Here is a 27,645-nt window from a genome sequence, read left to right as displayed (position 1 = left end):
TTGGGGAGTTTAGGAGTTCATTAGGGACATTATTCATGAGTGCCCTCTGAAATCAGATTTGGTATTCCTTTGCGCCAGTTTCCTTGCCTATAAAAACGTAAAATGCCCCGAATGCGCAGATCTATGCTTACACCACCCTGCGACGAAAGGAGTGTGGTATACACCTTAACCCTGCCGTTGCGTGTGAATATACTTTGCGAAACTAGCATCGGCCATGGTGGATTCGTCCTCTCCTTGCATGGCTGCCTCGTACCTCGCCTGCAAGCCCTCACGGTCCATCTCGTCGTCATCTGCGAAGTCGTCGCCATCGTCTCCGTCGCTAATCACGTCGAGATCATCGTCGTCGTTCGGCGGCTGCACGCCGCCTAGCGTAGCAGAGCTGCTAGCCCCTGTGGCCATGGACATGCCCTTCATCATCTTGTCCAGCTCCTTCTCGCGCGCGCGGCGCTTGTTCTCTTCACGCTCGTTGCGCTTGCGCTCCAGTTCGGGCTGGTAGTCCCGCTGGAACTCTTCCGACTTCTCTTTGACAGCGACAAAAAAGTCGTCAATTCCCTGGCCCGTCATTGACGAGACTCCGACCACGCTGAGGTGGGCGTAGAACTCCTCAAGCATCAGGCTCATAGAGTTGAGCAGGCTGCCCATGTAGCCACTGCCGCCGCCCTCACCCTCGACTCCGCCGAAAGCGTTGCCGTTCTCATCGTTCTGCAGCGCCTCCTGGAAGGCCTCGTAGTCCGTCATCCACTCTTTGGCGAACGAAGCGTCCTTTACGTCGGTCTTGTTGAAGACCAGGATCATAGGCAGTTTCGTTTTGTAGAGAATCGAGCAGGCGTAGAGCATGTTGGACATGAAGGTGCTCGTCGAGGCGGTTCGCGGGGTGTCGATCACGTAGGCGATGACAGTCGGGAAGGACGAGGCCAGGGACTCGAGCAGAATCTGGCCGGATGCTGACCATACGAATACCTCAATTTGGCCGGCTGTAGCAAATATGAACCATTAGTCGGATTACCTCGCCAAGGAACGCTGGGGATCATACGTGTGTCGACCAAAATGTTCTTGATAGGTGTTTTGTTCTCTTCCGTCGGCGTTGAGCGCTTCTCCAGCAATCCCACAATCTGATCAACCTTTGTTGAAAACAGGTTCAGACTCGTTAAGATAGCACCGTTGGGCCCCAAGTTGTACTGGCTTTGCACTTCCTTGTAGTTGACCGAGTCGCGGATATCGATGTTGGCCTCGAATGGCACGCTGAGCACGGCTGGATCCAGGTTGATGACATAGGGCGGCTCCTTCTGGCCGTGGAGGTGTGCGTTGATGCGCTGCATGAAGGTCGTCTTGCCCGATCCCGCCATGCCGACGCAGACGATGGCGGTCGGCTTGGTGCCCGGCGGTGCAGCGGCAGCCCCTCAACAGCTGGTGTTGGTTCTGCCATATTGACGGCGTTCTTAGAGTTGTCAATCGAGAATGCTATGTTACGCGACGCAGCAAGCGAGTATTCGGGTAGGTATGCGAGTTGGGCTGTCGGATGTTGCGGCGTGGTCACTGTTTCTCCTGTCGTTACGGAGGATGGCGGGGTCTCTGGTAGATGAAAATTATTGCGGGGCGTTCTCCCAGGTCAAGAGGAGGATGGCTGCGATCTTGGTGGGGTAGCTTTCAGCAGCCCGCACCAATCCTCCCCAACCAGGTCGCATACTGTCACGTCGCTGTCTGGCACCGGAAAACGTCGCGACGCGTCCGCAGGGGCCGGGCGGCGTGTAGTCGCCGATCTGGTCGGGTAGGTTGGGGCATACGCCGTCCGGGTCGCCGCCTTGTGGGTAGTCCACAAGGCAAATGTACTTTTCCATATACATGCCATTCCAGATGGTCTTGGCGGATGCGTGACGTTCACGCCGCCCGCCGAGTCATCGTAATAGTATACAAAGTCGTCTCTAACCTTACCGCCCAGGGGGTTGCTCGGCTGTTTCCAACGCACGTTTCCCCCAGGGCACGAGACCTGAACAGCGCTCCAGCTTCGGGAATCCTGAATCGTCGCCGACGTGGCGGCTCGTTTTCAGAGCGTGCGAGTGTCGGTCGCATTGCTTTGCGATGCGTCACCCCAAGAGGATGATGACGATGACGATAAGGTGTCGGGCTCAAGATTGGAACGGTGGTCACGGACTGTGACCACGAGTCCGAAGATTTCGCGCCCCACTGGAATGTTGTTTCTGTTGTCTTCCTGGATGATATAGGGTCGCCAGGCCGCTGGCTCTAATCTATTGTTATGGGTTGCTGGTGAGATTTGCCACCCAGATGAAGGCCGTGTACCCGCCCGCTAGGAAATCGGATCGAACCTCGCGGAACTCGAGCTCCGCGGACCGTAAAACGGCAACAATTTGGGAAGTTCTCGCCTTGTCTCTGGAGTCGATGGGATACACGATGGCCGGGCGATTCTCGTGCTCCTCCCTCCTGTGTAAGGGGCGCGGATGGGCGTGGCCGTGGCCGTCGTCGTCGAACGCGGCCACCCTCCGACCTATGATGGTTCGGTTACGAGTCGCCTAGCCGACGAGGGGCGCGGCGCATGGCCGAGCTGCCAATCGCGCCGCTGCTCCGGTCGCCTGTGGAGTGCAGGCCTCGGTGGTGGTCGAGCTGACACCCGTCGTCGAATGGCTCACCGAGCAGCCGGAAATGGTCTCGCAGTCCGGTCGCTCCGTGGTGGTGCTGATCGTCGCCATTGTGGTGCGGTCCGATTTGACTGTAAAGACGGTGGTGCCGGTGCAGATGGAGGCCGTCTGGGTGGTGCTGCACGAGGTGGGCTCCGAGTCGTACGTCAGCTGGACGTTCGGACCCACGGCGATGCGCGGCCACTGCGGTAAGCTGCCCGATAGGGAGAACCCCGACGGCCATTGAAGACCCGGGGGCGGCGGGCCGGACGGGAAAGACTAGAACTAGCTCCCGGTGCAGCTCGGGCTTGTCAATGCAGACAAAGAAGAAGCACAGATTGCAGGGCTGTTCCGAGCCCCCGTTGGTAGATTCTGGCTTGTCGACCTTGGTCTCGATCGCAGATACGAGGCCACGGGGCCATGTCGTTCACATACGGAGTGGCAAAGTTGTCGTGGGTGGGACAGGGATGGGGATGGGGTCGTCAGAGGTCGAGCCCAAGGGGAAGCCCGTCACCACGCTGCAATCAACAGACACCATCGCCGTTGTGGGGCCTAGGAAACTGACGACTTCCGTGGTGGGTTAGTCGAACCCGATGGTGATGGTGGTCGGTGTCATGCAATCGGTGTAGATGGTGGTAGACGGCGTAGCAAAAATGATCTCGTCGTCGGGCGGACATCTTATCGTGGACGGCGTTACCGCGGCCGGAAAGGTGATGGTAGCGACCGTTGCACCGTTAGCTGTGAAGGGAGAAGTAACGCCGGTGTAGTAGGTGCAGCTCCCACTGGGTAGATCGCCAGAGGGCAGAGGCATGGTGATGGGTCCGGTCGGGCCATCGTTGATCAGCGGCCTTGGCGAAAGCGGTACCACGCGGGATGTAGGTTTGCCGTCGCCGTCAGGTAGCGTCACGGTGTATGGGGGAATTGCCACACTCGGCGTCAGATCAATGGTTAGCTGACCGGACGAGATGTTGCAGTTGGATTAGGCTATCCCGTCCGTGGCCATGGGGTTGAGGATGATGACCGTCGTTGTCGTGGCCGTGACAAACGTCACTGTCTTCGCCCCATTTTGCGTCACTGTACTCATGCCGCCGTACTCAAACGATGTGGTGAATGGGCTTGGGGATATCGTGGCGGAGGCGGACAAGTGGCTGGTTGGAAACACAAGTAGGCAAGACGCATCCGAACAGGTCACAGTTGTCGCGGTCCAGATTTCCATGTCGACGAATACGGTGTTGGAGTTGTCCGCGCCGTCCAGCGGGAGCCAGACGCTGATTTCGGTCGCGAAACCACCCTGATTGTCCTTCTTGGAGATGACCGTCTTGTCGACGCCCTCGGCCACGTTGGATATGGCGACGGTGAACAGGTTCAAAATCACCACGTCTTCCGACCCTGTCACTCTGAGCATGCGCTGCTAGCAATCGTTTGTTTCGAGGCAGTCTTGGTAATAGTCCTGGAAGAAACTGTACAGCCCCGCCCCATGGACCGTCACCGACTTTGAATCCGACACGACCACTCCCCAACATGCGGCGCAGGCGTCGTCACCTTTACACTCGCTGAAGTCAGGATCGCCAGGGAATGCCTTGGCCACGTTGAAGGGCTTGGGGGCGATGGGCTCGGGCTGGTAGTAGGGCGTTTCCGTCTGGGTGTGGCCGAGATGGACGTCCTCGACGCCGTGGATCAGGTACATAACCGAGTGCTCGGAGCCGCCGCCGTAGAGCCAAGAGGAGCCCTGTCCACGCCGTCCACGTCCACATTGACGAGCATAATATTGGGTGAGGTGGGCTTGCTGTTAATCAAGACGCCGACCTCGACATTGCTAATACTGCTATCGATAACCGAGAGAAATAATAGCTTGATCGGATGTGCCACCGGTACCGCTGATGTTGAAGCCGATGGAGCCGCCGTTGGCCTGGGCCACAAGCGATGGTAGTGTCCTCCCACCTTCCGCTTTTAGGAGTAGGGCGGGAGCCTCCCATTAACCAAAAGGGTTTAAACATGTGCGGCACAGGGGGCGTGGTAGCGAACGATCAGCAAGACTCTAGCGTAGTCATCGAGCACTCCTCGCAGCACTGGCCAGTAGAGCACCTCGAACTGATCATAGGTCACTCCAGACACCGCATCCAGACTGATACATATTACTACTGGCCCGCACGCAAGCAATAGTGTAACTCGCAGCATAGTAATAATCAGAACCATCAAAGCAGAGCTTTTCACGGGAGCCTCGGAGGAAAGCTCATCTGTCATTGAAAGGAGAGTGGTCAGGCTGCTGCTATACATCCCACCCATGGCAGATCCGGATTTCCAACCCTACTGGCAGCCCCTGGAGCCTGGACGTGGGCCGAACTCATGGATCTTTTTTGTACTGGCCAACATTGATGGTCGCCACCGACCCTTAGCTGCCGCGTCCAGCACTGGCGCCTGGGCCGAAGAAGAGTCGCTACATGCGGATCGGCTGGTGGCCTGCCTTCGGCGCATTGTCACCGTCCTCTCCGACCCAACCAATCGTACAGCCATCAGTAGCGAGATGGCCCTCGCGGCAAGTTACTTTGCCGCCGGTCATGGTGATGGAGTGAGCGACGACAATGCCGGGCACGGCCTAAATCTTCGTCGTCCCGAGCCGGTGCAGCTGCCAGAGCTCAACCGGCGCGCACCCGGCCAGGGCCAACGCCGTCGGCCGTGGGACCGCGAGAGCGTCCCACCGTTCCCTTTCATCACCGCCGCGCTCCTTCTAGGCGTTGGCTCCGACCCACCGCCCGGTTATGACGGGGTTAACCGACCTGAACCGCTGGCGACCGTCTATCGCGACCCCGACGTCGAATGGGGCATGGTCGTCGTAGACGTCACGGACCTCATTCTCAGCGGGGTATTGCGCTATGGCATCGTCGGCTTCAAGATCGGCGAGGCCAGGTGGATTGACTCGCGGCGCGCCTTGATGGACCTTCGCCGAGAATATGGGGGTTTCGACCTCCCTACCGGTCCCTTGGCAGTTCTCGAGGCAGTACGACCGCGGAGGGCTATGTCTGCTGTGGACTACATGGCAAAGTTCGACTGGGGGGGTGATGTGATCGGTGAAGCCTATATTCTCAATTTGGGAGTTCACAATCGCAATATGGAGCTTCTGGCCTCGCTCTCGGTGGTTGAGGATGCAGCCTTGGATATGGTATGGCCAAAGGAATATGGTGATGGCCATCCGCCGGTACCAGACACGCCTCTCAGCGCTGAGGGCCAGAGAGACCTCAAGTATCAGGCCATCGGGCGACTTATTCAGGAAACCCAAAATATGGACGATCTCGATGTTACCATTTTGAATGAAGTCCGTGACCTCCCTGGTTTCACAGACTCTCTCCGACATAATATGCTACAAAACCCCGATAGGATTGGCAACACCCGCGCAGCAGGCCGGCTCCTCCGACTCGCTTTTGTCCAGAATGGCCATCTCGGGTTGGAAGGATTGAAGAATGTCCCCGCCCAAGGTATCTGGGCAGCGTTGGATGACGGGCCCCAGACAGGTGTGCCGCAAACAGACGGACCTATAACGTCTCTCAGCCTGTGTCTTGACTGTGTTCGAGGCACACCTGCCCAGCTTGCCCACTCCCTTTCGCAGGCCCCCGACACTTTGCGAGAAGTCTGTCTGTTACAGAGTCCCTCCCGCGACACTGGCGCACTCGGCGCTCAGGTATTCATAGAGCTGGCCGCACGGCCGCCAATTCTGTCGCGTATCAAGGTCACATTTGCCGGTGCCTACTCGGCTGCTTTGCGCAAAAGGTTTTGGCTACCGACAAGCTCCAATCATACCCCTCTCGATATCTTCCCCGTCCAACAAATCTTTGTCCGGCACTATAATACCACCAATTCAGAGTACGATACCCTCTATTGTGGTGACGGGCTTCTGAAGCCCGAACGCTTCGCCGCCGGCTTTCTCGCGTGGCTGTCAGGACTAGAGTGGGGAAGAGACGGCTACTATGAATCAGAGGGCAACCACGCGTCCTTCGGCTTCTCTAGCGCCCCGGCGTCATTAACCGCCGATCCAGTGTCGTCGGCCTCGGTGAGCCCCATCATGTGTGAAAACATGTCTCTGCCTCGGGGTTTCTCGACGGGGCAGGAGCCTTGGTGCTCCCCACGAGCTCGGGATCTGGATCCCGGCGGGTGGACGGTCCTTGTATCTCAAGGGGGAAATCCACCAACACCATCCGGTCAGAAACACCCTCAGCATTACGCTTTCGTGCGTGCACGCGGCCAGCCTATCTCGGTCAAGGATCCGCCGACGGCTACTCTAGGACCGGAACGGCTCGATGTCGTCGGTCTGGAGGGTTTCTTGGCGGCTACGGCATCCTATGTCAACCTATGGGTCCTGGACGCGCGTCTGGATGCCATACGCTCTACACCCGTGATGGGTCAGGTTGAGGCGGCCACTATACTCTTGGAGTGCTTGGACGCAGCTAGGTACTCACACCCCATCTTCCGCTTACCAGATCCCCATGTAACCATGGAAACTAACGCAGCACTAGAGTACTAAACTCCAATTTTCGGAAGGCCATGGAGCAATCTCCAGAAGGTGAGTTGGCAGTACTCCCAGACCCCAATGTATATTGCGATTCGGAACCTTACTGACCCCAAGTCTTGTTTCCCCCGTTAGAATGGAGCTGGTATCCGGAATTAGGTGTTGAGTCGTCTTAGCATACTGATTAGCACCACTGCGGTTGCCTTTCATCCACATGAGATTGTCCAGCTGCGTAAAAGGTGTGCAGACGAGACGATGGGCGGGCACAGACCAGCAGAGAGCGCCGCCAGTTATGCACATTGCACATTTCCATAATGCTTAGATGCACTGAGTCAAATGCCCCGCGCGGATTGGAGTTATGTAACTAGATGGATATTGCGTGTTAAACCGCTTGTATATTTTGTGACGGCCGCCAACTTGTCAATTACGTGATAGCACGGCGCTCAGTAACTCTCCGTCCTGACAATGGCATTTTGACGGCCTATCGACACAAGAATAAACCCACTGCCATCCGTGATTGCGACTGCATTGTCGTGTCCCCCCACATTCGGATCTTCCATGTCCGCTTGCTTACTTGCTTACTTGCTTACTTACACGCGTAACGACGACACACACTAACGGCCTTGGTTAGCTCCGGGTTTGACCTAGCAAATGTTCCATTTCCGACCTCCTTGAAACTTGTCGAGGCGCCAAGGTTCGACCGCAGACCGCCGCCACCTGTACTGCGTATATAACATTTCCTATTCCCTAGCCTGCTCTGCGCCAGAGCTAATTTTGACCTCTTATCATCATCCACCCAACCACAGCATTGGCTTCATCATGAACAGGTACACGCCAACTAATAAACCTCTCGCCGTGCTGGCCGCACTTGGCGCGTTATATGGCCTCCGTATCGGATATGACCTGCTCCACTCGGTGATACCGTACTTTCGCCCCTCGAAACTGGACAGATACCTCGAGACCGCCGACGGCAAAACGCCATGGGCGCTCGTCACCGGTAGCAACAGCGGCATCGGCAAGGCCTTTGCCAACGAATTGGCTTCGCGCGGGTTCAACATTGTGCTCCTGGGCCGGAGCAAGGAAAAGCTCAAGGCGACCAAGGCCGAGCTCCAGACCCGCCACCCGGGGCGGAAGTTCCGCATCATTGTCACGCTGCCGGGCCAGTGCACCGATCCGTCCAAGGTCTCGTTCCCGGAGATCGCCAAGGCCGTCAGAGACCTCAACCTTAACGTTTTGGTCAACAACCTAGGCGGCGCCATGCCGCGCGCCGAGTTCGGCACCATCGACTACTACACCACGGGCGAGCTAACCGAGCACATCAACGTCATGGCCACGTTCCCCACCCTGCTCACCAGCACTCTCTTCCCGGCTCTGATGCGCAACGGTCCCGGTCTGGTCATCAACATCGGGTCGTTCGCGGACGAGGGCATTCCTTATTTACCCACGTACGGCCCTACCAAGTCGTTTCTGATGACCTCATCGAAGGAGCTGGCGCGCGAGGTCAAGTGCGAGGGCCGGGATGTTGAGATCCTTGGTCTTCGGGTGGGTCTGGTCAGCGGCACGGAGCTGAATAAGAAGAAGGCCACCTTCTTTATGCCTGATGCGGCTGACTTCGTCAAGTCAGCGCTGGCCAGAGTCGGCTGCGGCAGGATGGTGATTGGCGCATATTGGCCACACGCACTTCAAAGCGGCCTCGTGGGTTTGCTCCCAGAATTCATCAAGGAGAAGGGAATCTCCTGGGAGCTCTCCAGACGGTACAAGGAGGAGCGGGAACGTACAACAACAAAGCAGCACTGAAATTCTGGAAACAAAAAGATGTAATACCACATTAAGGGCAGCTATATACGTTAAATAATGTATTCTCAAAGAAAACCTAGCCTGCGCTATAATGTTGGAAATCTAAGGCAAGTGTGTTAACTGCCCTAAGTGATGGTCAGCGGTGTCTCTCTTGGTAACATGAGCAAACCATCGGCCAAGATATCTTTCATCGCCTCCTCAAATCTATTTTCCCAGTGCCCCAGCTTCTCGGCAACCTCGTCCATGGACATAGGTGTTACGTTCCAAACTTTCACCAGATCCTCGGTGAATCTTCGAACGGCCTGAGATTCGATCTGGAAGAGGGCGCTGTGAACGTGTATCCATTTCCACAACAGTTCCATAATAAAGGCTTCCTGATATCCTTCACACAAGCATCCGAGAGGGGCATGCTTGATTCTTGGGGTTACAGGCAGCCCCAACTCATCGACCGGGAGGTAGCAACCGAGGGGCCGATTGCCGCATATCGATACTGATCACTGCGCTTTATAGATATACGTGGGAAACAGTGCAAAACATGGCGTAGCCTCGCTGAGTCTTTGGCCAGGTAGGTGTATGTCCTAGTGTTCGACGGATTGACAAGGTGAGGGGGGCCATGGCAAGGTATGTAATGATGCTGTGTGAGAAAGCTCCTGGGCTCAAGCTAGGTCTCTATTTAAATACCCCTATTGTGACAAGTAGATTAAAACTCAGTCTTTGTGTAACGTCAGATCTATTAAAAGGCCTTTTTATTATTAAGACGTTCACTGCGCACAAGGGAATCACAAGAATGTGTTAGATCAATGAAATATGGTAAGACCATTGTGACTTTAATACAATGCATTGATTACGTTACTTTTGATGTGAGACGGAGAAGAGCATTACCACGGAATCAATATACTCGCCATAGAGAAGTACACCAAATGGCGGGCACTTATAGTATCTATATAGGATCAATAGATCTATAGAAGGGGAAAGAGGCTTCTGGTTGATTCAATGGTGGCTTTGCCTTACTGGCTCGTTTCCTCCGATGCACCCAGTGAGCCCCCCTCGGGGCCGCTTTGAGAGCTGTTTCGTATGGCAGCATGTCTGATCTGGCGGGGGTATTGATCCAAGAGCTCCGCAATGGGCAAGTCGAGAATAGCATGCAACAGCTCACAACCATAGAGGGAATATGTGATGTACAGATCATCACGTGAGATGGCCCTGTCAAACGTCTCGTCGAAAACAGGGTCGGCGCACTCCTCAGCAACGTGGTCGACTTGGGTTTCCAGGCGCTGCCACTCTTGTAGATCATTGTCCCAGTAGTCAAAGAACCACCAATCGGAAGGGTGAATTACGAGAATACGTTCGATCCCAGCGGTCTGGGTGGGAGTCAGCTGTGCCGTGGTACGGACAGACGCCCAGAACTCCTCATTTGGTACGTCGCGTAGATTAAGCCCGACGCTGTCATGGTCGTCCAGGGTCACGAAGATGTCATGAGCCAAACTGATGTAGACCCAACCTTGGGGAACGCCAACATTGAAAGGAGACGCACGAGCACCATCCGACGACGGTTTGTTTACGGAGCTGTCCCGGAGGGCCGGGGCGCAGACTGGTAGGCGCATGTTGTATACACTTGTTGCGACCTCTCTGCTCTCCCTATTGACCACGAAGAGGGCACTAGGTCTCAGCTGTGCACCGACAATAACAGGTTGTCGTTCCTGTCGTGACTTCCGCTCCGTCTGTTCAGCATAAGTTTCATCATAAGTCTCATTCCGGGGGCGATATGCCGATCGTTTCATACGGTCTCTTAATATCAAGGCACGATTGTTATTAGCGTCAAGAATGGCCTCGCGCCAGATCATGAGACGGATTTCGGTCGGGAGACTCATGAAATTCGTGAACTCTCGAACTCCAGTCTTGTTATTTTGGCTTGTTCCGGGGCTCTCCATTGCGATGGTATGTAGCAGGTAGACTTTCTAGCAGAGAAATGGTTAAAGATCGACTGCCGTTTTGACTGAAGTAGCAAGCATGGTTATGAAGAATGGCAACCGTCAATTCCTATAAGTGGTCGTATGTTGCTGTATATTATTGCCCAATTTTATCATTTGACTTTTATAAAAGGTTCAAGAGCGCGAAACTAAGTCTGAAGTGGACGGAGAATGATCAATAGTATTACACTGATAAGACGTGGGAACTAAGCTTTCACACATACTTTTACTAGAAAGCATGTTCCAGACTGACAACCAGGGAATTATAACGAGCGCGCTTGCGATGCTGGATACGTTAAGGTGTTACTTCTACATTGGGTTGGTTAGTTGTTGACGACGATCCTCATCACTGACCTATAACTATATAAAAGAGACAAAACTCATCGCTCTTTTCAAGCATACAAGCTCCATCGTTAAGCTATATTAATGAGAGGAGGGACACGGTGGCTCTGCCCGGGGTAACGATTTAGGAGCTCGGTGACAGACCCCCATCCCTTGTGGTTCAACAAGTTGCGATCGGCCGGGTACCGGTCTTGGTGGATGTAGAGATGGATTCGATCAGAGTACTGACCAAATGCTAGATCCATCAACGGGTCCACACTCAGCTCCGCCGCGTCTGTAAAGTATTCGGGCTTGTCAAAGTCCCGGAAGTTGTCCCACGTAACGACCAAAAGATTCTTGATACCTACCGTCCATGCTGGGATCTTCTCGTGCCCTGCTGCCTTCTGGAGACATGTTGGGGGCTGGGGATCAAACCAGGCATTGGGTTGGCATGCGTATTCGTCTCGGACCTTATGGTCGTTTATCAACACAAAGTAATCGAGTGCCGGGCTGACATGAACGTAGCCCAGCGGACCAGTGGAAAAGGGGCTGTGTGCGGCAGATCTTCCGCCATTCGCTGCTACTCCCCGGTGTAGGGCCGGGGCGGCAACAGCGGTGCAGCAAATGGGCAGGCAGACGCTGTAAAGAGCCTTAGCCACTCTGCGGCTCTCCCTGTTGACCAAGAAGGCACTACAAGGCAGCATTTCGGATGTGATGCGCACTGTCTGGCGCTGCACTCGCGCGAGACCAACTGAGGCTGCTTCATCTTCGACGTGATCATCCGAAGCGAGGACCGTATAGCCGCCAAGAATTATGGCAGCCCGGTCTCCGTAGGCGGCAAGTAAAACTTCACGCCAGATCATCGAACGTAGCTCGGGTGGCAGCAACCTAAAGTGTGGGAATCCGGGTGCACTGCCGGTCTCGCTGGTTCCAGAAATACCGCCCAGACATCCCAGCGCACTGAGCGACATTGCAATAACAGGATTTAGAGCAGAAGATGCTCGTTTCTCTGGTTGCCTTGAAGTCTATCACTGTATCTGAAGAGTACAATGTCAGCTGGAAAGGGATGTGGTCGTTAGAAAATATGCCCTGGGCACCTACTTAACTCGAAACAAGCGCATTGTTGTTCTTTGCTTTTGGATAACAATGTGCATTGTTTGGCCTTTTCCTTGTTTCCATTGTCATTGCTATCAATTCGGGGTGTCGGGCAATTTGCCAAGTGTCGATGGCGCGCTGCCGGTGCAGGCTTCGTATCGCTTGGACATTCACGGGGATATTACCACAAACGCCCGCAGCAATGTTTTGAACATTGCTCCCGGACATCACCTTTCGCTTTGGAGCAATAAAACTCCCATCGTTCCCTGTTCCTGTTCTCCGTTCATTTATATCTTCATATTTCATCAAGATCGGTTGAAATGTCATTTTCCATCATGAGAATCACCTTTTCTCTATTATTTCTCGCAACGGCGACCCTCGCGAGGGCAAACGAAACGTCGCTGCCCCTCATTGATACGACCAGCGGACTGATTCGCGGCCACTCAGCTCCGAACCGGACCTGCGTGGCAGAGTTTCTCGGCATCAAATACGCAGCAGCTCCAATCGGCGAGCTCCGATTCGCACCGCCAAACAGGTTCACAGCGCCTTCAGGTGCTTTCTATGAGGCTTCTAAATGGGTACGTGACCATTCCCACTCTTGCGATGTATACTGCTACTGCTAGCCTCTGCAGAACTTGGCTGACACAGACTGGTTTCCGCATGGTAGTCCCCGTATGTCCACTTCTACGAAATAGACGTATACATACGATCCGTGGGCTAATAAACTGACATGGCGCGATTTGTCGGCCGACTGCAGCGACTGTCCCTCTAACAAGCCGCCCGTATCTAGGTTTCCGAACTTTACTGAGCCCTCCGGTCTGCGGGTGTGGAAGAACTTTGCGGCACAGAACAACAACCCCTCATCCGAGGACTGTCTAGCCCTGAATATTTGGACCAAGGGCCCGGGCATCTCGGCCAAGAAGCCGGTGCTAGTCTACTTTCACGGGGGTCGTATGTAGTGCCAAGATCTTACCCCCTACCCCTGTTGCCGGACCCCTGTTTGTTAACAACAGTCCACAGGCTTCACGATTCCCGGTCCGCACAGTCCCTTCTTTAGCGGCCAATATCTAGCTGACACTGAGAACGTGGTTGTGATCACGGTCAAGTCAGTCATGGCCCGACTCATCTACTCTCTTCACTTTTGCCTCGACTCCGAGCTATTACTGATCTAAGAGAGCACCAGCTACCGACTCGGCATCTTCGGTTTTTCTGGGGCCCCGGGCGCGACGCAGAATGTCGCACTCCTAGACCAACGCTCAGCCGTGGAATGGGTCCGAGACAATATTGAAGGCTTCGGGGGCGACCCCTCTCGCATTACTATCTTCGGGCAAAGCGCCGGCGGCTCCTCCGTTGACTATTGGTCCTTCGCCTGGAGGGGAGGACCCCATCGTCGCAGGACTGATCCCTCAGTCCGGGACCTCCCTCAGCTTCCTCCCGAACACAAAAGAGTATTCCGAGAGCCTTTGGTACAACGTCTCGCAGGCCGTCGGTTGCGGGGGGCCGAGTCCGAGGCCTCGAGTGTTCTTGCCTGCGTCCGCGCCGCCGATGTCGTCACCATCCTGGCGGCCGCGGCCAAAGTCCCCGCGCTCCCGACCCTGGCGCTCCCGCAGGCGACGTTCCACCCCACCATCGACAACGCGACCGTCTTCGCCGACTATGAGGCGCGGGCCGCCGCCGGCCGCTTTGCGCGGGTCCCCATGCTGGCCGGCAACAACGACTTCGAGGCCGGCTGGTACAAGCTATCGGCGTGGGCGGCCCGCACCAATCTGACCGAAGCGCAGTGGGACCTGTACGACGAGCGCGCGTTTACGTGTCCCAGTAGCTACACCACCAAGTATCGCGTGCAGCACGGGGTGCCCACGTGGAGGTACCGATACTTCGGCGACTGGGACAACCTCCGTCTGTACAACGGCACCGCAGGGCTAGGACCCCGAGGCAGTGGCGCTTACCACGGGTCCGAGCTCGAGATGGTTTTCGGGACGGCGCAGGGTGTGTCTGGTGTCAAAAACAGTCCCACGGAAGACGCGATGTCGAAGTACATGATGGGCGCCTGGGTCGCGTTTGCGCGGGACCCGCAACGGGGGCTTCTGGCTGATTACGCGTGGCCTCGATACGATCCTGCTGGTGAGTTGATGGTTTTTTTCATACCCCATCGTTCAGTTTATCTCGACGCATCTCATAACAAGACTCTTATCTAACCATCACGATGGTCCTTTATGTGCATATATAGGTGATACCCTGGTACGACTTGGATTCGGAAGCAGCCCCAAACCAAGCTTTGTGGCGCCAAGCATGTACGATGGTTATTGTCCGGCTACAAACGACCCGCTGCCGGGCCGGGGCGCGTTTTGAAAATTCACAAAGAAGCTATGCTTATATGCCAGCCGATGGTGTTGGTCCAAATCGTATCGAGGGAAAAGAGGATAGGATAGATTTTCACCCATAAGCCCCTGACTGATACACTCTCGAAACATGTTAATAATGTAGTTGATAGTTAGCCTAACGGAACTCAGTAATTACTTCGACAATAGCCAATGCAACAAAATCACCAGTGAAAAATAAGTAAAGAAACAGAAATTGGGATACCTGACCCCAAGAAGAGCAGTGTGATAGACTTTGCCGCTTAGCAGCCGCTATACAGATGTGCTTCCGTCCGTATATTATGCCCATCCATGATTTTCAGCTCGTCAACCGCCCAATAAAAGATTGTGGAGGCAACTCGGGCTAATACAACGCGGCTGACGTGAATTGATTGTACGAAGGCATGTGTCAGGACTACACTCCCTTAAATATCGATGCTGGGAGTCTGCCAAGACGAAATACCGATCTAAGTAGGCCTCGAGAGCAGCTTGACGCCAGATGGCACGACGTATTTCAAGTGGCAGTTGAGGTAATTGGGGAAAATCCGTAGTTGCCGCGTCGGTGAGACTACTGCTCTTGTTTGCAACTGGCTTGGGCATGGTCTCGGTGTTCCTAGAGTCGAAGAGGGGAAAGTATCTGTCTGCGCAATAGATCATATCGACACAATAGGGAAGAGAACCCAGTACACAGGGCCATTCAAGATATACTTTGGGAGAACAGACGGTTTGGGTTGCCAGTGAAAGTTGAGAGGAAGATGCAAAAAATCCAAAGCAAGCTTGATTTGCTTCTGCTATGGGGTTTTCATTGAAGGCAGAGGAGTTGTAAATTTGTATCTCTATCATGTCAAGCCACGACGCATCAAGTTCTTCTTAGCATGCCAAGTGAAGCCACCTCGACCTGTTTCGTGCGTATAATTTCGCCTTCATCGTCCACATGGGCCTTGCTCCAATCTACTCTAATCTAGCCATTGAACAAGGTAGGACCAGGCATCGGATAGTCGGTGATGGTACGGTACGGGTTGAACAAGATGCCTGGGTGGTCTGCCTTGTAGAGCGCAGTTCCCAACGTTCCCGACGGCTTGGCATTGCCGGACCCCGTGATCTGGATGTTGAAGCATTGCGGGTAGTTCTGGGCGCCGTTGAGTGACCCGGCGGCATGTAGCGCAATGATCTCGTGGCGGAAGACGTAGTTACCGGGCGCGATGCTGGCGGGGATCTTGGACGTCCAGGTGTTGTTGTTGGCGATGAGGTCCTCCGACGCCCACCTCTGAGTGCTGTAGTCAATGCCCTTGGCGTCGATCTTGACCCACGCCAGCTTGGTGGGGTCGGCCTTGCTGCAGTCGCCGTTGCACGCTGCGAGGTAGCTCAGGATAGGGCCCTGGGAGTGCGGCCAGGGCTGTTTGTTGGCCGCCTCCCAGTAGAAGGACATGGACCCTCCGGCGGGCACCGTCTTGGTCAGCTTGCCGGGCGCCGCGTTCTTGTGGCAGTTGATGGCCGCCGTCCCGTACTCGGTCGGCGCCACGAAGCCGATGTCGAGATTCTCGGCGTACCAGGCCGCGATGTCTGGGACGGTGCCGCCGTTCTTCTTGGCGTAATAGTAGTCGAGCAGGAAGCCTTGCTGGTGCTGGCCGTTGATCCAGAAGTCGGTGACGAGGCCGTGACCCACGACGACAGTCGCGAGCGCGCCGAGGAGGGATACTGAGCTCTTCATCCTGATCGTCTTATGCTTCGAAGTGGCGTGGGAAGCAAAAGAGAAAAGAATTGCCACACGAAGACTGGAAGTGTTTGGTAATTATAGATACTCATGGGCGGATTCTCACTCGTGCCTCCGTAGTGATGCCAAGGGGTTGACCCCTTTGATAGGCGGAAGTTGGCATGCAGAATGAGTGGAACTCGCTATGTTGGTGTGTGTAGACTCACGCTTTCGGCAAGTTCATTCCACTAATGAGATTCTCATTGGCGGACACTCCTGTGTTGGTGTTGTCGTTTGCTATACCGAAATAGGACGGACGGTGCATGAGCCGCCGAAGACGGAACATCGTGGTCAGAACCTCGATACAGCTGTTGCTGCTTTAGCTCATTGTTATTGGCATTTTGAAATGTCCCTAACAGAGTGTCTGCTCTGCTCCAAGTGCCCCAAAGAAAAATGCCGTCACAGTGCCTAGAATTTGCCCCCTTTCTAGTCGAGCATTGCGCGGCTACGAAATCGTATTGAGGGTGCATTGATGCTAAACAGAAGTTACAGCTTTGCTACAATCCATCTAGGAAAGAAAGCCGGCGCCCTTCGGCGATATCGGGACTCTCGGCGCCGGCGGTGTTGATGGGGAAGTCGGGTCCAGGTCAGTCGGATGGATTAAGCTTCCGGGTGCCGTGGGAACCCCGGTAACGAGAGACTGAGAGTCCCAGCCAACCAAGGATCACTTGTAGTATATATAATACAACCAAGTCTGATATAGGGATCAAAAGTCATAATTCAATACACCTACCCACCTATCATTTATTCTCCCGATTCAATCACTATGCGATTTGACATCTTCGCCGCCATCTTCGCCACCGCAATGGGTGCAGTGCATTACGACAGGAGGTCGACCACGAAACTGAGGGTACAATGGGCTGGAGCCATAGCTTTTCCGTCCTGGGACTGAAGCCGCAGCAAAAGGCGTAGACCGCGATCGTCGAGTGCTGCATATGGCTTCGCGGTCAGGGGCTTATCAACCTCGTCGTGCTTGGCTGTGGCGGACTTCAAGCAGAGGGGCCCCGTGAACGCGTTTTGGATGTAGTCACCGATCGCCGTAAGGTTGTTTAGTAGGCAACAGACTGAGTCGATTTTCAATGGTTGTGTATCACTTTCTTTTGGGTTTGCTCGGATGCAGGGCCACATGTTTGTTGACAAGGAGTTGCTGCTATTCTAGCGTAGGTCGTCGTGCTGCTTCTGCTCATACCCCGAGCGATGGCATAATCTTCGTTTTGTCTTTGCTCCAGAAGGCCAGGGAAATCTCCTTGATGAAACTCAGCCGGTGGATGTGTAAGTGCCGCGGACTCTTTTTTGCGGTGCCTTTCTACGCCTTCGCCCGGGGAGTGGCAAACGACGACCCGCAGTCCTTCGTTCTCGAAGGTTCCGAGGGTGTTCGGGGAATTCCGCAGGCGTCGTATCCGCCTCTTCCGCGAGTCGTAGAGCTTCTGGGGGAGGTCGCGGCCCTTCCAGAAGGCGTGCGCTTCGAGCGGGCGGTTTTGCAGCTCTGCGTACGCCGGGTGGGCAGCCCGCGCTGTCGCGGAGAACACGACAAGGTCTCCGGCATCGCAGACTCGAGACACCAATTCGTAGATGTCAAGGCCCTTTTGGAATATGTCTACAATCAGCGTTTCCTGGAAGGAATCATATTCGTTTGCAGACGACTGGGTCAGCCATGGATGAAGAGAGCCCGTGAACTGGACGTGGGTTTGGTTCTGTGCGAAAAGACTGTCAGCGATTGAGCAACCCGCCGTATGGTATGCTTAGGGGCCTATACATTCCTGTTTATCTCCATCTCACTCATATCTACCAGTCTCTCACAAGTTGCGGTTGTAGAAAAGAAAAACAGAGGGGGAAAGGGGCTATCGGTAAACCGTCTTATTCGGATGTGTGTAGTTGTATCGATAGCAGATGACTGACTGGTGTGCTGGAACCCAGCGATCACATTCACCTAGAAACGTAGCAAAAAGATACCACACTCAATTGAAAGACAGTTTCGAGTAGTCAAGGCATGGTGGTTCATTTATATTCTACTTTTAAGCAAGACAACAGGTAATGAGTCGCTGCAAACAGATATCATCGCATATGCGATATTCAGTTCGGTCTGCACTTCGGTGAGAATTCCAGACACACCTGAAATGGCAGGGCTAGAGTTTTTCCCTACTTGAAGGATGCTACATACCTAACATAATCTACCTCATTGACCGTCTTCGGTGATATCTTTCTTATGGCAAAAACCCCTATCATTCCATCACCGAGATACTGCAAGGTTATACATCTTGTTTGAATCGGATGGAATGATAGCCTGGTTATCAACCCGTACTCATTGGAGACTCCTGTGTTACACGGAGAACGAGGCAAATTGCTGAGGTCAATTTCACCCCTCCCTCCCTCACTAAATTCACCTATCAACCATTTTCCTTACAGTTTCCATGATAGTCGACACGGACAGCCTGGAATAATCTCGATGTACGTAAAGAACAGGCAATTGACCAACAGAGAAACGGTTCCTAGAGAAACGAGTGTATTAATGAGTATGGTTATACAAATGAGATGTATGCAGGCCCTAGCATGGGGACAAGTTGTCTTCTTAGTGGGATCGCGGGCGAAATGAGAAGGTGATAGGATACAAAGAGCGTCTTCCCATTTTCTAGCGAGTGTCCTATAACAGCGAAGACAAAAGAAACCCAACACGTGGTCCAACTTCCTCTGCAGTGGGCCACAAGAAAGGAACGGGATACATATGGTGCGCAGTGAATGCGTTCCTGATACATATAAAATACAAACTCGGCTCTTCCCCAGCACTCAGCCACTCTTTTCCTTCTTAGGCCGCCCAGAGTCGCCGTACCCAAAGCGGCAAGACTTGACATGTTCGATATGCTCTTTCAAGCCCTCGCGTTTCTGGTTGCATTTGCAAGTGAAAGAGCTCCGGACATCTTCATGATCCCGGCATCGCTGCTTTTCACGCCTGCGCTCAACATGCCTTAGGTAATTGTCTTTCCGGAAGATTTTCTTATCGCACTTGCACCTGAAGAGGCAAGTGTCTTCATCTGGATGCATCTGGCTCTCATGGTTCCTGAGCTGCTTTGGCAGTTTGAAGGTCTGCAGACACGAGCTGTTTTGGCATTGGTATTTCTTTAGATTCGGGGATCCAGATGTGTTGGGGTTTGGATCCTGCCAGTTTGTGCCGGCTACCAACGTCGCACCACCAAACCCCGGAGACGGGGCCAAGGAAGGCTCATAATGTTCCTGCGCACCGGGGAGAATGCCGAGAAGGGCCCGTCTCTGTTCAATGTCATAACTAGACTCCGTCTCGTTCGTATAGAGACCATTCGTGGCAATCGGTATCTGGCTCCAGGCCGGGTTATGGGTATAGGTCGTAGGATCGAATTGGCCATCTTCTGTGAAGAATAACCCCTGGGCTTGATTATCGAGGCCACCGCTGGGCGCAGTAAAATGGCCGTTTGGCTCGATACCTTGAATAATAACAGGGCTTTGGCTTTGGCTCTGGCTTTCCTGGAGGTCGAGGTATTGGCATAAATCGTCCTGTTCGTAGTTCGGATTGATAGCAGCTGGCGGATCAAACCCCCCGAAAGAGCGCTGAACAGGCTGCTGCAGGCCATTGCTGGTTTGGTCGAAACTCCAGTAACAGTCCGTTGACGACTCAACCTCTCCTCCAACAGGCTGATGGGGGGTCGGTCGGTCGACGCTGCCATCGAAATGGTTGTTCCAGGTAATATCGTAGTCGTGAAAGCCACCCGAAATCGGCGTTTCCTTGCCAAAGCTCGACTCCATGGACTCCATATCTAGGGGATTACCCCTACGTCAGCGCATGAGATTGGCCCGCGCAGAAGGCAAAACAATGCTACCTAGACATATTAGCATGTTTTCTCGATAGACACTTCAGCAGATCATCATACAGTCGTTGGTAGGTGCCAGATTGTGTCAGTCCCAAAGTTCTTTGTCACAGGTTCTTCTGGTTTGATATTATCGAAGTAGTAAGTCGGAAACGATTGATGGGTAGTAGCAAATCTATCTCGTGAGGGCCATTTTGAACCATGTCGACATTCTTTTCTCGAGGGCAGTTTCCAGTGCATTTCTGATGCAGGCTGCTGGCCAACAAAACGTACACTTCGCCGAGGGCCATTTTGGGCCGACATGCCGTCTGCATAGAAGTGCATCGCCACAGACTATTCTATAGTCAACAGATAGAAACAAGCTTGGGCCTTCCCGTGCTTTATGCCACCTTATCCTTCCCAAATCACCGTCCTTTTACGAAATGTCTGCATCGAGCAGGCGTACGATTTGCTATTATCCTGTACGCAGAGTGGTCAACTGTAGGAAACATCCTGCAGCAGCTCCCAGCCGTGAAGTTCATGAGGGCGTCCTTAGCGAACCAAGGTGAGCATGTCAGCAACGGGGTGTGCAAGGAACGCCAGAAGCAGAATCCTCAGCGCGTCAGGGGAAAGTGAGCGTAAGTAGGCTGTGCGGCCAATAAATCGTTTTGTCGCGCCTTGGCTTCCGCTGATGAAGTGGTCTCGTGCACCACAATGATGCCTTACCAATAACGTGAGCATTCGTGTTCCGCCAAGCAAAAACTCCAGGCCGGAGAACTGCTGTTTCTTATATCTGGGCCTGATCCTCACTTTGTAGGTAAACCAGTGATGAGACAGCTTTTGCCATTCGCGTACACTCAATTAGACTGAATGTTCTATGCCGTGCATAGACCTTGGTAAAACGGTAGATGATGTCGGCATCGAGCCTCAGCGTAAAAAGAACTCTACTCTATATATTTCGTTGTTGCATAGATCAGGCCGGACGACCTTCCGTGCCGAGTGTGTTAGCTTGACATTCCCCTCCGCCTGGCCTTTTCCCTTCCCTCCTAGAATGACCGATCCCTGCAATGGGATGCCAAAATCATCCAGCTCGTGGAGTATCCATGGGAGTGAGTTGTTTACCGCTCGTGATGCCTCGGACAGGAACCGGTTCACCTGAGCAGATTCGCACTTGGACATGTCCACCAGCGTGCTGACGAAGTACTTGGGCTGGCTGTTCCAGCCGAAACACGCAAAAAGGCAATTCACTCTCAGGCTACGTTCCTCGGAGACACTGAATTTTCCATGTATTGTAAACACGCACCAGCCATCGTGGTTCAGCTCGGTGCTGAAGAATGCCCTATGCTCCCCGTCGTAGTGGCTGGCAGGATCCGCATCAAACAAGGCGAGGGCAGATGGAAGAACAATACGTACAGCCGAAACGCGATTTCGAATTATGAATTAAACCTCGTCCAGTGCGCCCAGACTTCTTGATTGGCCATAGAGTTCCTCGGGGAGTTTTGCCAGAACAAACACTGGCCGAAGACAGAACACTGGTCCAGGATTGTTCGGAATCGTTGCAAGTCTATCCGGATGATCACGGACGAACAAGTCCCCGCCGCATTTGCGTAGATAGATCCCAAGACTGGCAGTAGTTACACCCTGGATCCGGCTATCAAGTGCCAAAACATGGTGTTTTGGAGAATCGCCCAGGCCCGGTAATGACAAGATGGAAATGGGAATTCGAATGCCCCTGTTTGTTAGCGAGAAATCTGCATGGAACCACTGTTCTTTGGCATGGACAATGTTAAAACACCCCTGGAATTGGTCCGGAAACTTGGCAAGGATTCCGGAGTACCGTCTGCCGATTTGGTTGCTCTTCTTTGGTGTTTGTGTCCACGCAAAAATGCTAAGATCGCACGTGCATCTAACGATTTCCTCCTGGAGACGGACGAAAGATTTTACACGTTCCCCATAGAGTAACGGCATGTTTATCCCAAATATCCCAAGGAGACAGTAGGCGATGTCTTCAGGTCTGGTGGTCTCTCTCCGAGCGGCCCACGACATCCTCCTAGCCACCGAAATGAGAGACAGCGATACCTTGTGGGCGAGCACTGTTTCGTCAATCCTAGTCGTGGATGGCAAAACTTCCACAAGGTCTTCTTTGTTGCCTTTATAGTTCTATTCCCGATCAAAGAAGAGTATCTGATCTGGGGCAATCAGCTCCTGCAAAGTCCATCCCCGACGGATCCATCGGCAGTTCCCCAGACATGCCGCGATATCATCAGATGGGCCGAGGTCGGACAGGTAGAAATAACAGACGCGAGAGTCTTCATACCACTGAAACATGGAGTTGATGGATTCCGAGAGTTGAAGAAGAAAGCAGTCGCATGATGGCGACCTGTATGACACCAAGCGATCCGTAAATGTGGTGGATATAATGGTAACAGAAACAGACACCTGTAACTGGATGATTGCCCGGCGGAAGTATGGGTAGTGTAAGTTTATCAGTCTTACAGTCACCGCAGCGTGGGTGGTCGCACGGCACAGCACGGGTATACAAACTTGGTCCGCCTAGCACAAAGCCAAGTTTCCGTTCAACCCCGCGTTACTCCTCGCACTTGCGATTTGACTGCACCCCACGGTAGCTAAAGATCAAATGTCACGAATGGGAGACACCTAGCCTGTGGATATCTGTAATACGTGCCTACCTAAGTAGTAAAATAAGCGCTAAAAATGACTTGACCTCAATCGAATGCGTGGAGTAGGGGTTGGAATAGAGCTGGGCAGGCAGCAAGGTAGCTTGCTCATTATGTGTCATGCCGCCTCATCCAGAGTTGGCTCACCAAATACACCGGGTGTGATCGCACTGCTAATGGCGGGGTCATATTCTTAGCAGCAGCAACAACGAGACACTAACCAGTTGAAAAGGTAACCTTTGAGGCCATTCGCTTTGCAGATTCTGGCCGTCAGCCATTCCCACTTCGCCATGGATAAGCTTGCAAACATATTGGAAGTATATACTGTTTCTTCTGACGAAGTCACAGTAAAGGAGAAGCTACTGGGCGCCGGCTTCGTAGTCGTGGACAAAGATGGTACGTAGCCACATTGCGCCCCCCTTCGCCTCACTCCCTCACCGACAAAATAAGCAAGGCATCCTCTATGAAGGTGCCTCGGGCCGCCTCGCATTCACGCCTGGCTCCCCACCCTTCACCACTCATGCCCTCGTCTGGCTCGCGTCCATGACGAAGCTGCCCACGGCAGTCGCTGCGCTGCAGCTAGTGGACCGCGGCCTCCTTTCCATGGACCAAGACCTGCGCCCCCTCCTGCCCGAGCTCGGCGCACTGGAGATTCTACGCGGGTTCCGGACCCCCAAGGAGAAAGACGGAGGCGAGCCCATCCTCGAACCCAACACGAGGCCCATAACCCTGCACCACTTGCTGACGCACACGCTGGGCCTTTCCATGGACTTGCCGGACCCAGACCTGATGCGCTGGAGTCGCTATGTCGGCCGCACCGCCGTCAATCTCGACTGGAGCCGGGCGGGCATGACGACGCCGCTCCATTTCGCGCCCGGGGAGGGTTGGCAGTACGGCATGGCGTACGACTGGGCGGGTGCGGCTTTAGAGGTCTTGACCAAGGAAACGCTCGGAGAGTGGATGCAGGGGCACATCTTCTCACCGTTAGGGATGGAGCGGACTGGGTTCTGGCCGGAGCGGATCCTGGGCAAAGGGGAAGAGGGGGGCGATGACGATATGCTGCTCGAATTTGCCTTCAGCGCCGAGGATGGGATCAAGGGGGCCCGGCCTTACCCCGACGCCGAGCTGCGGCCGGGGACCAGTATCCTGCGTAAGCAGCATGAGATGGAATCGGGTGGGGCCGGCCTGTTCTCTACGACACACGACTACGGCCTGTTCCTCTCCGGTCTGCTACGGTCCTCGGGCCCTTCTCCCTCTTCCATTTCTGGAGGCGAGCCACACACTGGTCCTACCCGCCAGGAAGAACCCCTGCTCCAGCCCGGGACCCTGACACAGCTCCTAACCCCGCAACTCACGCCACCCCAGCGAGCCCAGCTTGAGAGCGCCGTAGCGGGATTCCAAGTCGGGCTCGGGCCCGAGTTCCCCGCCGATGGGGACATTCGACTCGACTATGGCCTGGGCGGTCTTATGAATGTGGACGGCCTACCCGGAAAGCGGCACGCCGGCAGCATGACGTGGAGCGGCATGAGCAACGGACGCTGGTGGCTGGACCCGCAGACGGGCATCGCCGCGGCCCTGTTCACCGGGGTCCTGCCGCACGGCAACGCCGTCGTGAACCGTTTATGGGACGAGCTCGAGAAGGCCGTCTATGGCGATCTGCTACCAGAACTGAGAGATGAAGCCAAGTAGCTGATAGAAGAATGTAGTTGAGTAGACAGATGGGCGGACGCGTGATAAATGTGTCACAAAAGGTCGGACGGTTTACAAGCACGGACCGGCCTGGCCGACTCAGCTCCAACAAATATCAGCAATTCAAGAGAGAGTTGGCTGTGTGGGACTTTTGTCTATTAATACCACATGCTGACTGACTGGACAACAATCCCTTCCTGCTATCCCTTCTTCCTTCCAAAGTAGTACCGACATGGATATCACATAATCTGACCGCACATATTGCTAGAAGGAATAATCGTTTCGTAAACTGTCTTCACCTTCGTGTCTTCTTCCAAAACCTCCCACCCGTTTGTCAAGACTTTTGAAAGAAGAGTCCATTCACACCCTGGTTTTCTTCTTTGAAGAAGATCGCTCACCCTCTCTCTCAAATACACTCAGGCCGTTCACTAACCATCAGTTCCGGTACTCCGGAACGAGTGACACAGGGCGGCGTAATGATGCGTCAGGTCCAGGACGTTTTGCGGCAGGCTGGTGGCCTGGATGATGCTGCGCACCTTGACGGCGCCCTCATCCTCGATGAGAGTGCGGATGGTGTAGAGCAAATCGGGCGAGAACTCGCTGTACCAGCGGTACTGCCATGTTACCAACCGGATCAGGCTGGCGACAATCTCGCGCGTGTTCTTGGTCTTCTCGTAGACGCGCAGGATGCCTGAAAGAGCTTTCGGGCTAAAGCGCTGGGCCAGACAGGCGCGGTAGGCCTCGGCGGCTTCATCGTGGTGCTGCAGGCGCTCGGCCAGGCAGCCGAGGATCTCCCACTCTTCGGCAGACTTCTTGTACTGCATCGACTGGGCGCGGTACTGCGCCATCTGGGTCCGCCAGATTGTGTAGACTCGCAGGTCTTCGTAGAGAACCATGAAAAGACTATCCAGCCAGCGTTCGCATAGTCGTTTGTTATTCAAGCGCGATAGGTGCTCCTCCGTAGTGGCAGACTGGTAAAAATGTTAGTATAGTGAAAAAAAGACCAAAATGCACTTATGGTTAACGTACGTTATCCGAGTCCGATTTTATGGCGTCGGCCTTGACTTTGCCGGGGTCAATGGTGTGTTCAGGCTTCTCAACCTCGCTTGGTACGTCCTTGCCATTCGTCAGGGTGGGCGCAGTCGAATCAGCGTCGCCAGCTTTGGACTTTTCATCCTCGTCCTCTTCCACGTTGCTCTGTTCGTCATCGTCCTTGTCACTTCCCTTGCTGCTCTCCTTTTCGTTTTCCTCGTCGTCATGACCACCATTGACAGGAGGCTCAGGAGTCCCGCGAAGGCCGTCGAGGCTAGCATTGCGCTGCGCTGGGGGTGCAAGAGAAGACGTGTCCTGGCGCTCCGTCCTGTACTCATCCTCCATGACGAACACGTTGCTGCGGATCTTGAGCAGCTGGTCCCATCCAATCTTGGCGGTCATTTCCGTCAAGATGCTGTAGGCCTGCTTGAAAGTTCCACGGTAGGCGGCCGCCCTCAGGTTCAACAAGCTAGGATCCACCTGCTCGTTGTATCTTGATTCGGGCTCGCTGTCAATTTCCTCCAGCCGGGTTTCGGGTAAAGTGGGAAGATAGACGTCTTTCGGCTCAGGCATAAGGGGCGCATCCTTATCCTGGTAGGTAAACATGGGGCACGAATTCAGAATAGTTAAAGCGTTTTCCCAATCCTCCATGGTGACATATACCTGTGCAAGTCTGGCCCACGTACCAAACTCACTGGGGGCAGCAATAGTACTCCGGTCTGCACAGCCCTGGGCCATCTTCAGCCTATCTTCTTTCAGCTGAGCATTGGGTGCCGACAACGCCTTCTTCATGAGGAAATCAGCCTGCGTATCGAGCATGACGTAGTCCATGGGTGTATCCTTAAGAGCCTGGTACAAAACGCGCACACCTTGAACTTCCTCGTTGCCCATGAACAAGACCTTGGCCAAGAGCGAAGAGACCTCGACGTTTTGCGAGCGCAATTTCTCGAATAAGTTAATGGCAGAAGCGAAGCGGCCGGTAGTGTGGAAGTATTTCAGCAGACCAGATGTGAGATGGTTCGAGACGTTGTTGGGGACCTGAACGACCGAGTCGGAGCCCAGCTGCCAACCGCGGAAGAATAGATGCTCAGCAGCGCTGAGGAAACGGTGCTCGGTTTCGGTGTTCATGACGGGGTTGAAGCGGCGAACACCCATGATCTTCCTAATCGTGTCGCCGCTGCCATCGTCGGCGTACGAGTAGGCACGCAACACACTGCAGAGATATGTCTCCAGCCATAAATCGTCGGTCGCGGGGCGCTTCTCTCCCCGCTCGTCAATGCAGTAGCTGTCGACAGTTCCAGGGATGGTGACATGGACGCGCATGTCCAGGCGGGAGAAGGCATTGTAGCAGCAGTACAGGCCCTCGACAATCTTGTTGGTGGCTACCTGGCCGTGCTCCTTGTTGTTGTAGGTAAGTGTGTTGATATACGCAGCCAAACTGGCAGAGGAAGAGGCGTCTACACCAGTGACATGATGGTACACGCCCGTCTGTCGCGTGGTGGTTCGGAGGTTCTGCTTTAGAAGGTGGACCAGGTCGGGAGGGCCAAGCTCGCGCAAAGAGACAAGCGACTCGGTGCGAGCCTCAATGGACTCGTGAAGCACTTCTTCGGATATCCTGTCGTGGATTTCAGTTAGCAGGGCTACTTGCGTGTCTCTGCAGCAAAGAGAGGAACTGTAGCTCTTACTCTGGCACCGCCGGCGAAGGCATCGTGAAGGAGCTGGGAGACGGGAGATGGGGAAATGGGAAATCGCAAAGAAGGTATGATGCAACTCAATGCGCCCGAGCCGGGTCACAATGGGGGGAAGAGGGTAGTCAATGGTGCCTGGCACCTTGAATCGTTGATTGGCAGCTTAAACAATGTGCAACTTCAGCTTCCAGGACGATACAGACGACACGGGCTGGGGTAGGTTCGAGGATCGGGGAGGCTGAATTGGGGGAGGCATGCGACAGAAGTGGACTTGGTTGGATTGCGCACCACGTCCCAGGCTTGGCGGCATTGA

At 54.3% G+C, this 27,645-nt stretch overlaps 14 protein-coding genes across 14 annotated transcripts; 4 read left to right on the top strand and 10 right to left on the bottom strand.

Moving 5' to 3' along the window:
- Positions 1–165: 165 nt before the first annotated feature.
- Positions 166–1,346, bottom strand: PG998_004981 (GPN-loop GTPase 1; the record flags this gene model as incomplete). Its single annotated transcript, XM_066871799.1, has 2 exons — positions 166–974; positions 1,034–1,346. 2 exons carry the CDS (start codon positions 1,344–1,346, stop codon positions 166–168), a joined length of 1,122 nt encoding a protein of 373 aa, XP_066731896.1.
- A 240-nt stretch (positions 1,347–1,586) lies between these two features.
- On the bottom strand, positions 1,587–1,844 carry PG998_004980 (pectate lyase superfamily protein-domain-containing protein; the record flags this gene model as incomplete). Its single annotated transcript, XM_066871798.1, has 1 exon — positions 1,587–1,844. One exon carries the CDS (start codon positions 1,842–1,844, stop codon positions 1,587–1,589), a length of 258 nt encoding a protein of 85 aa, XP_066731895.1.
- Positions 1,845–2,252: 408 nt separating this feature from the next.
- On the bottom strand, positions 2,253–3,444 carry PG998_004979 (uncharacterized protein; the record flags this gene model as incomplete). The annotated part of the gene is made up of 3 exons (XM_066871797.1): positions 2,253–2,528; positions 2,646–2,847; positions 3,224–3,444. The coding sequence occupies 3 exons, from the start codon at positions 3,442–3,444 to the stop codon at positions 2,253–2,255; spliced, it is 699 nt and encodes a 232-aa protein (XP_066731894.1).
- Positions 3,445–3,612: 168 nt separating this feature from the next.
- On the bottom strand, positions 3,613–4,320 carry PG998_004978 (exo-beta-1-3-glucanase; the record flags this gene model as incomplete). The annotated part of the gene is made up of 2 exons (XM_066871796.1): positions 3,613–4,044; positions 4,117–4,320. 2 exons carry the CDS (start codon positions 4,318–4,320, stop codon positions 3,613–3,615), a joined length of 636 nt encoding a protein of 211 aa, XP_066731893.1.
- A 597-nt stretch (positions 4,321–4,917) lies between these two features.
- On the top strand, positions 4,918–7,149 carry PG998_004977 (uncharacterized protein; the record flags this gene model as incomplete). The annotated part of the gene is made up of 1 exon (XM_066871795.1): positions 4,918–7,149. The coding sequence occupies one exon, from the start codon at positions 4,918–4,920 to the stop codon at positions 7,147–7,149; it is 2,232 nt and encodes a 743-aa protein (XP_066731892.1).
- Positions 7,150–7,953: 804 nt separating this feature from the next.
- On the top strand, positions 7,954–8,931 carry PG998_004976 (uncharacterized protein; the record flags this gene model as incomplete). The annotated part of the gene is made up of 1 exon (XM_066871794.1): positions 7,954–8,931. One exon carries the CDS (start codon positions 7,954–7,956, stop codon positions 8,929–8,931), a length of 978 nt encoding a protein of 325 aa, XP_066731891.1.
- Positions 8,932–9,938: 1,007 nt separating this feature from the next.
- Positions 9,939–10,862, bottom strand: PG998_004975 (uncharacterized protein; the record flags this gene model as incomplete). Its single annotated transcript, XM_066871793.1, has 1 exon — positions 9,939–10,862. The coding sequence occupies one exon, from the start codon at positions 10,860–10,862 to the stop codon at positions 9,939–9,941; it is 924 nt and encodes a 307-aa protein (XP_066731890.1).
- A 452-nt stretch (positions 10,863–11,314) lies between these two features.
- Positions 11,315–12,193, bottom strand: PG998_004974 (uncharacterized protein; the record flags this gene model as incomplete). Its single annotated transcript, XM_066871792.1, has 1 exon — positions 11,315–12,193. One exon carries the CDS (start codon positions 12,191–12,193, stop codon positions 11,315–11,317), a length of 879 nt encoding a protein of 292 aa, XP_066731889.1.
- Positions 12,194–12,652: 459 nt separating this feature from the next.
- PG998_004973 (cholinesterase precursor) lies at positions 12,653–14,515 on the top strand (the record flags this gene model as incomplete). Its single annotated transcript, XM_066871791.1, has 5 exons — positions 12,653–12,895; positions 12,950–12,969; positions 13,108–13,268; positions 13,338–13,422; positions 13,495–14,515. 5 exons carry the CDS (start codon positions 12,653–12,655, stop codon positions 14,513–14,515), a joined length of 1,530 nt encoding a protein of 509 aa, XP_066731888.1.
- A 1,123-nt stretch (positions 14,516–15,638) lies between these two features.
- On the bottom strand, positions 15,639–16,388 carry PG998_004972 (glycosyl hydrolase family 61 protein; the record flags this gene model as incomplete). The annotated part of the gene is made up of 1 exon (XM_066871790.1): positions 15,639–16,388. The coding sequence occupies one exon, from the start codon at positions 16,386–16,388 to the stop codon at positions 15,639–15,641; it is 750 nt and encodes a 249-aa protein (XP_066731887.1).
- An 861-nt stretch (positions 16,389–17,249) lies between these two features.
- On the bottom strand, positions 17,250–18,086 carry PG998_004971 (uncharacterized protein; the record flags this gene model as incomplete). The annotated part of the gene is made up of 3 exons (XM_066871789.1): positions 17,250–17,494; positions 17,620–18,013; positions 18,075–18,086. 3 exons carry the CDS (start codon positions 18,084–18,086, stop codon positions 17,250–17,252), a joined length of 651 nt encoding a protein of 216 aa, XP_066731886.1.
- Positions 18,087–19,214: 1,128 nt separating this feature from the next.
- On the bottom strand, positions 19,215–20,213 carry PG998_004970 (uncharacterized protein; the record flags this gene model as incomplete). Its single annotated transcript, XM_066871788.1, has 1 exon — positions 19,215–20,213. The coding sequence occupies one exon, from the start codon at positions 20,211–20,213 to the stop codon at positions 19,215–19,217; it is 999 nt and encodes a 332-aa protein (XP_066731885.1).
- A 3,000-nt stretch (positions 20,214–23,213) lies between these two features.
- PG998_004969 (Acyltransferase mlcH) lies at positions 23,214–24,612 on the top strand (the record flags this gene model as incomplete). The annotated part of the gene is made up of 2 exons (XM_066871787.1): positions 23,214–23,319; positions 23,378–24,612. The coding sequence occupies 2 exons, from the start codon at positions 23,214–23,216 to the stop codon at positions 24,610–24,612; spliced, it is 1,341 nt and encodes a 446-aa protein (XP_066731884.1).
- A 428-nt stretch (positions 24,613–25,040) lies between these two features.
- Positions 25,041–27,352, bottom strand: PG998_004968 (uncharacterized protein; the record flags this gene model as incomplete). Its single annotated transcript, XM_066871786.1, has 3 exons — positions 25,041–25,583; positions 25,642–27,259; positions 27,330–27,352. 3 exons carry the CDS (start codon positions 27,350–27,352, stop codon positions 25,041–25,043), a joined length of 2,184 nt encoding a protein of 727 aa, XP_066731883.1.
- Positions 27,353–27,645: the final 293 nt, after the last annotated feature.

This window comes from Apiospora kogelbergensis (genome assembly GCF_038363985.1).
Source record: "Apiospora kogelbergensis strain CBS 113332 chromosome Unknown utg000003l_segment0_segment0, whole genome shotgun sequence".
In the NCBI taxonomy this organism is placed as follows: Eukaryota; Fungi; Ascomycota; class Sordariomycetes; order Amphisphaeriales; family Apiosporaceae; genus Apiospora; species Apiospora kogelbergensis.
Note: the sequence above shows the minus strand (reverse complement) of the source record. Positions and strands in the feature narration are given on the sequence as shown.